We start from the raw sequence: 10,920 nt of genomic DNA, 5'->3' as shown, positions 1-10,920 counted from the left end.
AAGAGGTGTGTGTGTGTGTGTGTGTGTGTGTGTGTGTGTGTGTGCGCGCTGAGGAGGGAGACAAAGGGAGAGCAGACACAAACATGGTGTAAGAGCATACAGCATGTTTAAGAGACAAAGCATTATTTACAATATTATCATACGTGTATTGTTAACATGATGTCAATATTTCTTTTTTTTAAAAACTCAGTTATTATTAATACTCATATATTACAACACCCCTAATTTTCCTCTTATCAACATCAGTTAAATTCTGGTATTATCTTTCTCTGTGTGTGTGTGTGTGTGTGTGTGTGTGTGTGTGTGTATGTGTGTGTGTGTGTGTGTGTGTTCACGTGACAGATTTCAACGGAGCAAAAACACTCAGCAGGTGTCATGATTACAGCTCATGTCGGTATTGTCCTCGCGCTTAATGTCCCTCCCGGCCACCCTATCCTGGCTTGTCTCGTGACCGGCGCTGACCAATCACAGTAGAGACTGTACAGGGACGACAACAAAAATGCATTAAAACGAAGCGGACTGTTTATATTGCATTATAACATCAGAGTAGAAATTAAATGCTATTTAACGTGTTTACATTTAAATATTATTTTCTTCGTCTTAAATTTAATTTATGTTTGGCACACGAAAACAAATTAACGTGAACGAGCGCCGCAGCCTAGAGCAGACGGTCCCAACATAACGGTAACGTTAACCGTTCATTCTCTGACGACATTAACGGTAGCTGAGCCCGCTGCCAGGACGCTTCTTGGTGTTAAGTGGTTTGTTTATGCGCGCTGGATATCATTCAGTGATTAGCTAGCAGCACACACAGCACACACACCGACTGTCCTGTCGGTGACAGTTGTGTCAGTCTCTGTCCATGGATGCTCTAACATGCTAGGACCATGTTCAAGAATGTGTTCGGCTCAGGGTTCCTGGTGAGAACAGCTCATGTGATTCTGACATGGGTCATAACGCTGATTCTTTTCCTACATGATACAGGTAAGCCTCACACACTCATACTTACATGAAAACACATACCTACATACCTACATATATATATATATATATATATATATATATATATATATATATATATATATATATATATATACACATGTATACAAAGTACTAATACTATACTGTCTGCACTGTGAATAGAGTCAGAGAGAAATGTATTTTAAATGAAATGTATTGTCCAAATAGGCATCAAGGCACTGAAACAGTAACCTTTCACTGATATTTATTATTTATATAATTAAATAATTATAACTATCTTGAAAATAAGCACACACACATATATCTGTCTATATACATAAATGTGTATACTGAATTACAAAAAAGGATCAAATATGCAAAAAATGCTACCTATAAAGCTAAAAAATAAAAACAGTCTGCATTATGTTGTGTATAAAAAGAAACTGACACATATTGGTGACCTATATGTCAATACTGATAGGCCATTATATCTCTGATCGGCCAATATTGGGCTGATAATTGGGCTATAATTAAAAAACTGACCTAAGTAAAAGTACCTAAGTTTTATTTAAACTTACTTGTGGTATGAAAAGCAACAGTAGTCAATGTGCTGTAAAATTCTCCCTGTCAGTGTTTTATATTACATCTGATGTTTCTGTATTGATATTACTGCTGCATTAATGTGTATGTTGCATTTTACTGTTGATGTCTAGGGTTTAGCTCATCATATCCTGTAAGATCATCATCATGTTTGCAGCATCATGGCTGACCTATGAGAGACACAAATCTCTAAATGTCAACTTTTCATGGTGTCAGAAAAACAGCCTGTTTTCAGTTTCCTGACAATTATTGTTTAGCTGAAGGAGGAGGAGAATTTTCTCAACATGTAGAGGAACACTGCATCCTTCAGTTTATCACAAACATTCAAAGTCAGTGCATCTGGAGATTGGACACAAACACTGGACACAAGGGGACAAAATTGTGAATTGTAATCTGAAAAGTAACTAGTGACTAAAGCTGCCAGTGGAGTGAAAAATACATTTTTTGTCCCTGTGATGTAGTGGGGTAGAAGTATTGTGGTGGAAAATTTAAACTCTTGTGTATTAATAATTAAGTAAGTTCAAGTAGCTTACCTTGAATTTGTGCTGCAGTACAGTATTTGAGTGAATGTAGTTAAATCCCACCACAAACTTGCCAAGGCAGGACTACCTAGCCTGTGGAGTCCAGACTGAGCCTGGGGCCTCTCAGCAGGACGTCAGTGTGTATTGATGAGCTCAAACAGTCTCCTCTCTGTGTGTGTGTGTGTTGTGGTTGCAGAGCTGAGGAAGCAGGAGGAGACAGGCCAGCTCGTCCAGCCTGTGCTCTTCGTCCTGCTGGTGCTGGTGTCTGTATTGCTCTATTTCGCTGTGTCTCTGATGGACCCAGGCTTCATCTTGTCTGATGACAGTGATTTACAGGTAACTAAGGATCCTAATTTATACTCCTGTCGCTACGCATTTAACAATTCTTTATCAGAATTGGTAACAAGAGTCAAAAAAGCAGCTATGATGTTTACAGGGACGTGGAGTTAACAGTACATTATAATATTTGTAAAGGCAGGTGAGATGTTATTGGTTAAAATATGTGGGACACTTATATTTTGGGGTAATAATCCCAGCAACTATTTTTCTTTACCAAACATAAAATATGGTCTTTTATTTGTTGTCTTTAGCCATTTTCCTTGATAATATATTCTTAAAAAAGGACTGTCCCTGACCTGAGCTTATTGATTTCAGCTGACAGTGTCTCTTACTGCTGCCTCATGGCATTGCAGATGTATTGTGTTGCAGTGCAGGTGTTGCATACATTTGATGCATTGCTGTTTTGCAGTCAGTGCATCTGTACACCAGGGGAGAGACTTGACTAGAATATAAGGAGTAATCTGACATTGTAGTAGTTTGTTGTCAGTATCATGGAGAATACAGTGCAGAGAGTGCAGTGATATTTCCTTCTTAGTTAGTCAAAGATTTAGCTGTAACCACACCATACACAAGTTCTGATAAACTGTTTGTGTTAAAGAGTATGTGTACATTGGATCTGAGATATATGTAAATGAATGACAGTCTAAATTAGATTCTGGGATAAGATAAACCTTTATTTATCCCTGGAGGGAAATTCAGGTGTCAATACAGCAACAACAGTGAGAATGAAACACAGGTAGGGAACAATAGAAGAGTAGAAGCACAAGAATAACACAATAAGTAGAATAGAATAATAGTATAATGCAAAAAAGAATATATATATAATAAATGGTAAAACTCTGTAAATATGCAAGAAGTCCAAAAGTACCTAACAGCACAGTTGGATGATGTGTTTGCGGGAATAAAATGACACAGCAGGTCATGATAAAAGTGGGATCTGAAAATAGCCAGTGTCTTCCCTGACTGACTAGTTTGTCTCGTGTGTTGTGTCAGTTCACGCTGGGAGTGACTGAAGAGCAACAGGACATGATTCCACCCACCACCAAATCCCTGCGACAGCGCCGCTGTGGCCACTGTCTGCTGCAGGTAAGCTGTCCACCACGTCAGCATGCTGCCACGGGCTCATGTAGAGCACTCTGACATGGCAGGGTTAAAGTTATAGTTCCCTCAAAAATGAAAATGTGTATATATATATATTTTTTTTTTTTTTTGCATATATATACTTTCTTTTTTGGGGGGGCAGGGTGGGGGTGTATAGAATATAACGGTGTTGGGGGAGAGACAGTAGGGGAATGACATGCAGCAAAAGGCTGTACGTGGGAGTCAAAGCCATGGCTGCTGCAGAGGACTCACAGCCTCAGTATATGGGGCGAATGCAATACCAACTGAGCTACCAGACCATCATAGAAAACAGATGTCTAACCAAAAAAAAAAAAGAAAAAAAAAACTGAGTGTCTGCTCATCTGCTCAGTTGTATAGAACTTGGTCCATGTGTTTAACTGATAAAAAGGAAGACTTTTTTGTTCTTTGCCTGCAGGATTGATTGATTGGACATGGTGTCTGCAACGTGTCATCTCTCTGTGGTGTCAGTGTAGCTCTCTGACTGATACATGACACTTGATGTCCTACAGTACTTGTAGGATCACTCCCTCAGTGGTATAGAATAACAGATGGGTTGCCAGGCACCACAGTTCTATGTTACACACCTGTACAGCCAACACAAAGCACCATATGATACAGGAACAGGAGTTATTTAGGTCTCTGTGTACAGCAGTGAGTGGGCATGTCATCAAGCACCAGTTGCCAAGGCTGCATCCCATTTTGGGGAAAATATTGCGCTTTCAAATAACAAATGACACATAGAAATGCTGAAAGCTGCTGTGTAGCAGGTTTGAGGCACATTAGATCCATGAATATTCACTGTCAGTGTGGTAAAATAGCTAAAGGATGCTGCTGACAGTCACTGCTGATGGAGAGCTAACATTAGCTTGAGTGGGAGTTCGGTCATACAGCACAGCAGTGTCAGACTGTCGCCTCTGACTAAATCTCATCCTGTCTTATATCAAGCACTTGTCTGTTGACAGGATGGTTATTTACAGACAACACTTAGCCTCATGTTACCTTCAATATGAGCTTTATATACCCACTGTGTCGGCTCAGTGATCCACATTAACAGGAGTAGTGTGGCATAGAGTTGTTGCCTAAATTCTGCTTTTGACATGTGGGAGGGAAAATAAAAAGAAGCTGTTGCTGTTGTTCATTGTACTACATGTCCATGTTGTGTTTATTATTTTCTTTTTAACATAACTAAGTTATGGACATGTGGTGTTGAGACAAAGACTCTTTTAGACGCAGCAATATATCAACCATTGCAATGTTTGGTAGACATTGCTCAACCTAATGTGTAGCTTGAAATTAATGCATACAAGCTTGTCAAAACTGTAATACAAACACAAACGGTGTTGGGGGGAGAGACAGTAGGGGAATGACATGCAGCAAAAGGCTGTACGTGGGAGTCAAACCCATGGCTGCTGCAGAGGACTCACAGCCTCAGTATATGGGGCGAATGCAATACCAAATTGCATTAATATGTACAGGATTCTCAGGATTTTTTTCATCCCTGTAGAAGGGGTGTGGCCATGATGTTTTGCCAAGCACCCATATGTGTCACTTGATATTGACTGCATGTCTGTATTTTGTCTTTCACTTTCTTTCTGTAACATTTAAGCTGATTAAAAGCACAATATGTGATCCCAGTGTAAACTGAAGTTAAACTGTTCTAACATTAAAAGACTTGGTTGGAACCTGGTATCACTCTCTAATTGATTGACAAGACTTGTTTATACAGACTAAGGGCACGGTCACACACGTGCAAGATTAACTTTGTTGAATATTCCCGTTCACAGCCATTCTGTGCAAGCATGAGGTTGAAGAAAACCTATGCTTCCAGTGGCAAAGCAGATTCACATTTGAACTTTGACCAGCATAGTTGCAGCTTCAACCAATAACAAATAAATGTGTGTGTTTGACCCCTGAAACAGATTACAAACCAGCCAACTGATTCTGTGTGCAGCATGTCCCACACTGCCTACATTTAGACTTGGCAGGCAATGATCGATCACCTTTCCCCAACGCAAGACAACAAGCCAATCTGATCTAGATCCAGTGTTTTCTGGTACTGTGTGAAATGTATTTTAAATTTAAGCAGTTGAGAAGTACAGGTCATTATTTCACTCTAAACCCAAAGAACTAAAATAACATACATTTGGACAGATGAATCTTTACACAAAGGTCAATTTACTAGCTTCTGGAGCTTTCAACCACATTTCACAGGCTGTGAATTTTATGTCAGTGTTCTCTGTGTAAAATAGTGTTGCTTCTTCTGCTGTATATCAGTTGTATTCTGTAGCAGTCAGGCCTCAACTTCCACCCTAAATGGATGGACATTGATTGTTTAAGTCATGACAGTCCAAAACGAAGCATTTCAACACACAACATAACAACAGCAAAAAGCTTGTGTGTCAGCATTTTTCTGTTGTAAATATAACAACTGAAGATCATCCAGTTGCTTTCTGTTCAGACATATTTCCATGTTTCTCTGAGTGTGTAGTTTTTCTCCCTGCCCTGAACACCATGGTGAGCTCTCTGCAGCTCCCTGGATGTTTTGTTGCTCTCTGTGACTTAACAGATGGTTCATATGGCTGTTTTCCCAAGACAGATAGTACTGTGTAGCGAAGCAGAGGTACACAGTCCCACACAGTCTCCACTGGGGACATCGTGTGTGTTCTGTGGCTCAGTAAAGGTCTATAGCTTCATAAATCTCATTATAACTAATTTTTCCAGGCTGATGAACGACAGAAGCTATTTTTTTCACACCACTGGTCAGAATCAGCTTCACAGAACACTGACCAGAGCGAGCACAGATCAGACTGTGTAAGAATAACAGAGTTACACTTAACGCTGCCACTCTACAAAGCATATGAATGTGTGATGTTTAATCCAGTGTTTCCTCTTAACACAATGATGTGTATTCCAAGCAGCAGCCAATGAGGTCAAAGCACTGCCAGACGTGTCAGCACTGTGTGCGGCGTTACGACCATCACTGCCCCTGGATAGAGAACTGTGTTGGTGAAAGGAACCACCGCTGGTTCGTGCTGTACCTGGCTGTCCAGCTGCTGGTGCTGCTGTGGGGGCTGCACATCGCCTGGTGAGTTCAACACTGTCACCATCATCATTAATGCTGCAGCTGCACAACCACCACACATGGCTTCTTTCCTGCTGGTATGGCAAACAACATTTAATCGCTAGACTATATTATCAAAATGACAGTATGGCTAAGTGCAATATCCAGATTGCAGAACCAAATGCAGTTTTTTGAAAAAGGAAAAATGAGTGAGAAAACTGTATTATAATGAGGCACTGTAGAGCTGCAGAGATGCTGTGGCCTAAAACATTTTTTTTTGAGATGTACAGAATCATGCTTGTTTGGTACAGACCTCAACAAATGTCACATCATCATTATTTTTTTTTTTCTTTCAGTAAAGATGAAAATTGTGATGCAAAATGATCATTCCCACTAATCGTATCACATATTGCAATATCAGTCAAGATGATCACAGTATGTCTGTTTTATCATGTGGTGCAGCCCTAATGAGAATTTATTTTGATAGAAGAAATGCTGTCATTTTTCTAAACTGTAATTACAAATAGTGTGGTTCTGTTAAATGTTAGAAGATTTGTCCATATACTTGTTTCCTCAGGACGGGTTTCAGCTATGCCCCCACTTGGCAGATGTGGCTGCGCACCAACGGCATGCTGCTGGCTGTGGCCGTGCTGGTGGCTCTGCTGTCGCTGATCGTGCTGCTCCTGCTCGGCTCCCACCTCTACCTGGTCTCCCTCAACACCACCACCTGGGAGTTCATGTCACGCCACCGCATCTCCTACCTCAAGCACTGCGGCGCCGACGAAAACCCCTTCGACCGCGGCACATTCCACAACCTGTGGGGTTTCTTCTGCGTGTGGGGCACCGTGGTGTGGGAGCAGGTGTACTTCAAGGAGGGCAGCGACCAGGTCTAGGAGCACATGATGACCATGAACAGACTTGAAAGACTGGATTTCACTCCGAGGATCACACACTTGACCACAAAGTTGGGAGATGAACTATCCTTGTGTGCAGTTTACCTTTGTAGAGGCACTTGTGTTGTTGTGCCATGACTGTTGAACATCTGTCCTCTCAGTGCTTCAGCACTGCACTGGACTACTTGCTTGTGTTGTCCTCTGTTGATGCACTCCACATTTCCCGCTTTTTTTCCTCCTGTCCTTAAGTGGCTGTCAACAGGTTATAAAAGTTGTGTCATGTGCCCCTGAATGAGGTACATGTACCTGCTCTTAAGTCATGTTTCCACTGCAGACACTTTCCCCAGAGACTAGGAACCCTTTGGAGGAACTTAGTGTGTTTCCACAGCAGGGACCAGGGTCTAAATTAAGTTACGCAGACATCATGTTACCCCCAAAAGTCCCTGCTGTAGTACTAGTACTTTCAAAAAGTACAGGAACTTTGGGGGTGGGGCATGCAGTGCTGAACATTACACACATCATTTTATTTTAGCCCCCATGTTTAAAAACATGAAGCCACAAATCAATTTGTATTTTGTTCATCAGCGTGGAGTTTTTAAAAAAGTATTTATACTGAGGACAAAATCGGAATTGGAAACAGCAACCCACCATAAGGTGGACACAAATATGAGGTGGAAAAACAGCTGTCACTTTCTCATACTTTAGGGGCCTCATTTATAAAAATGTTCTTAGATTTGTACTTGAACTTTCACTTGTAAATGTCATGCATCAGAAACACTTTCATTTTTATCAGTGCAGCTGTCTGCAGCAGCTCTGTGTGTCTCTCATCCCAGCTGAGTCTGACAGGTGTAAACACAACCTGAAGCATTTATTTGGACTTCGTCTATTTTTTCAACAATATGTGAACACAAGGCTAGTGCCCAGTGAAAAGGTACTACAAAGAGTTTTTTATCCAGGTGTTGTAACCTTGGCAGAGCAGAGCGTTCATTGTGCTCCAGGCAGACAAACAGACTCCCATTGCTTTATCCTCCAGGTGTGGAACAAAACACAGGAACTTCCTGAACTTTTTCTGCCATGTTTTCATGGGCAAACTGTACATTTACTGTCACTAGACAACTTCACTGTTAAAACTGAATCGCTCTGCTCAGATTGAACACCTGTCTACTCTGAGGGCAGCCACCAGCACTCTTTATTTTTCCCTGCACACACACACACAGCCGTGCTTATGCCACAATCATGCATCGTATTGATGGAAAGTAGATCAGAAATTCACACATATTGAAGGAAAACTACATATTGCACAGAAATTTTGGCTGCTGGATGCTTTGAACTGCGTGGACAATACAGAGCCTCTATAGACAGTTCAGTGTGGCATGAATGCTGTCATCATATGAGTGTGATGATGACGTGACATACTTGTTTGATTCATAAAATGTACTGAACATAACCTTGCTTACACAGGTTCTAAGAAGCCCATAAGCATCTTCCTCACCTTTGATCTATAAAATCAGATAAATTTGACGGCGCCTGTCTTAAAATCAGCAACTTCCTCCTCTGTAATGCAGCACAGATGAGGGTTCAGTCGCATAACCATGGGCCAAAAGAGAAAAGGAAATATTTTGGAAGATGGTAGTGGACTAAAGAGTGAATTGACAAACAATAACAAACACGTAATCATTTCCACGTCAAAGTATGGTTTTAGAAGTAACTACTTATATGTGGTTTTATGGGTAAGTCATACATAAGATCAACATTGATTTTAAGTCAGTTTTATAAATGAGACCCCTAATCTACCTAATCTTTGGGGTCTTTAGACCGCAATAGAAATGATGAAGAAACATTTTAGTTCCTTAGTTGTTCCTGGGACTCACAGCTCTGGGTACTTATAGTGGAAACACAGCTTTAGTTATGTCTATATGGACAACAGGTTACCAGCACTACAGCCCTCATTCTAACAATTGTTTACAACCATTCAAGTGTACTATTGCCCCCGCAGGCACTTTACTGTCCAATCTTAAGGCTTGGAGTGAAGCTAGTCATGAAACCCTGTTGACTAAAGTTTGATCCTTGTTTATGCACCCACTTCCCACATGACCCTCACTCCTGCCTCCCCCACTGAATCATTTATGTGGGCAGTAATTACATGTTTGAAGTACTCCTGGTCTCACCATGACACATGGTAAATGACTGATCGGACTGTTAATTAACTGTCAAGTTTACTCTTAATACTTGTCAAATATTGCAGAAGCATTTGATTAAAAATAGACTTGTTTTAGGTGCATGTGTAGACAATCCAGATCTATGGTTGCTATGGTTTCTCTGATGAACAGGTTGGAGACATTTATTAAAAACTGGTACATTTGTCAATTTTAGTATCGAGGGTTTGATTCTGTTGTTTCATGTGATAAATTACTGTAATTGCTGAGTCATTTATTCTGCAGGTTTCACAGGGTCCACTTGCTTCAACAGTGGTCAGTTGAAGTGAAAGAATGACAAATTGCAATCATTTTTTCTTAATATTGAAATCTGAATATTTTAAAATGTGTAAAAACTGTACTGTATTGTTCTCAGCATTTAATCCAACCATGATGTACAGGATGCTTTGACTTTCACTGGACAGCATTTCAAGCTATTTTATATTGTATATAATTTTTAAACTCTTTTGAACCAGAAAATGTCTTTAGATTTTTGTATGACTGTTTTGAGTAACTGGAGGAATACAGTGGAGTGGAAGAGTAAAGAGTATGTAGAGATCGTTGAGTGCAATACATTGTTTGGTATTTCCATTTGAGCTTTTTCCTTGTGCAATAGTATCCCTGTAAGACAGCAATAAATGTGGTGTTGAGTTCAGTGTACAGCAGTGGTGTTGGACAAAATGCAGATTGCCTCCAGTTGGACTGAGTCATCGTCAGGGAGAGCTCTGGTCTCTATGAATTAACATTTAATTCATGTTGTGTACTTCTGAATTATATGCAATACTGTCATGCAATGTTTTTTACTACTTTGAAATAACTGTAGACATCAATAAATCAATGTTTCACCAAGAGTTTCCTGGTTATTCAAAATCCAGCAGATACAAATTTATTTATTAATATTTTCCTTCATGTAGTTTACACTTAACATACAGGCTGGTTTGTTCGATATAAGTATAATATAAGCATAATCTTCATGATAGTATTATATTAAAAATACAGTTGTATTGGCTGAGAAATATCTATGAAAGAACTTAAATTTACATTTGGGCTATTTTCAGTATATTACATCCCCAAAACATTAGATGGACATGGTTATACTAACTAGCAGAAGGTAGATTCAAGGCTTTGGACTTCATAGTCAGTTCTAGAGAGGAGTATTAGGGCAAGGCATGAGGAGAAAAGGGTGAGAGGAAAGAGATTTTTTTTTTAATTTTACATTTTCAGAACCA

General features: G+C 40.0%; 1 protein-coding gene across 1 annotated transcript; it reads left to right on the top strand.

The window, feature by feature from the left end:
* Positions 1 to 470: 470 nt before the first annotated feature.
* zdhhc12b (zDHHC palmitoyltransferase 12b) lies at positions 471 to 7,536 on the top strand. Its single transcript, XM_084746342.1, has 5 exons — positions 471 to 984; positions 2,278 to 2,417; positions 3,414 to 3,506; positions 6,461 to 6,627; positions 7,181 to 7,536. Exons 1-5 carry the CDS (start codon positions 888 to 890, stop codon positions 7,494 to 7,496), a joined length of 813 nt encoding a protein of 270 aa, XP_084602468.1. The 5' UTR covers positions 471 to 887; the 3' UTR covers positions 7,497 to 7,536.
* Positions 7,537 to 10,920: the final 3,384 nt, after the last annotated feature.

This window comes from Lutjanus erythropterus, chromosome 20, assembly GCF_056507025.1.
Source record: "Lutjanus erythropterus isolate fLutEry1 chromosome 20, fLutEry1.hap2, whole genome shotgun sequence".
NCBI classification, from domain to species: Eukaryota; Metazoa; Chordata; class Actinopteri; order Lutjaniformes; family Lutjanidae; genus Lutjanus; species Lutjanus erythropterus.
The sequence above is the reverse complement of the archived record's forward strand: the minus strand, read 5'-3'. Positions and strand labels throughout refer to the sequence as shown.

Bases quoted from the DNA above. Each gene is read 5' to 3' on its own strand.
- zdhhc12b (XM_084746342.1), top strand. From the start codon at position 888: ATGTTCAAGAATGTGTTCGGCTCAGGGTTCCTGGTGAGAACAGCTCAT. The intron at 3,507-6,460 runs GTAAGCTGTCCA...TATTCCAAGCAG, and splicing joins GTGGCCACTGTCTGCTGCAG to CAGCCAATGAGGTCAAAGCA. The intron at 6,628-7,180 runs GTGAGTTCAACA...TTGTTTCCTCAG, and splicing joins TGGGGGCTGCACATCGCCTG to GACGGGTTTCAGCTATGCCC.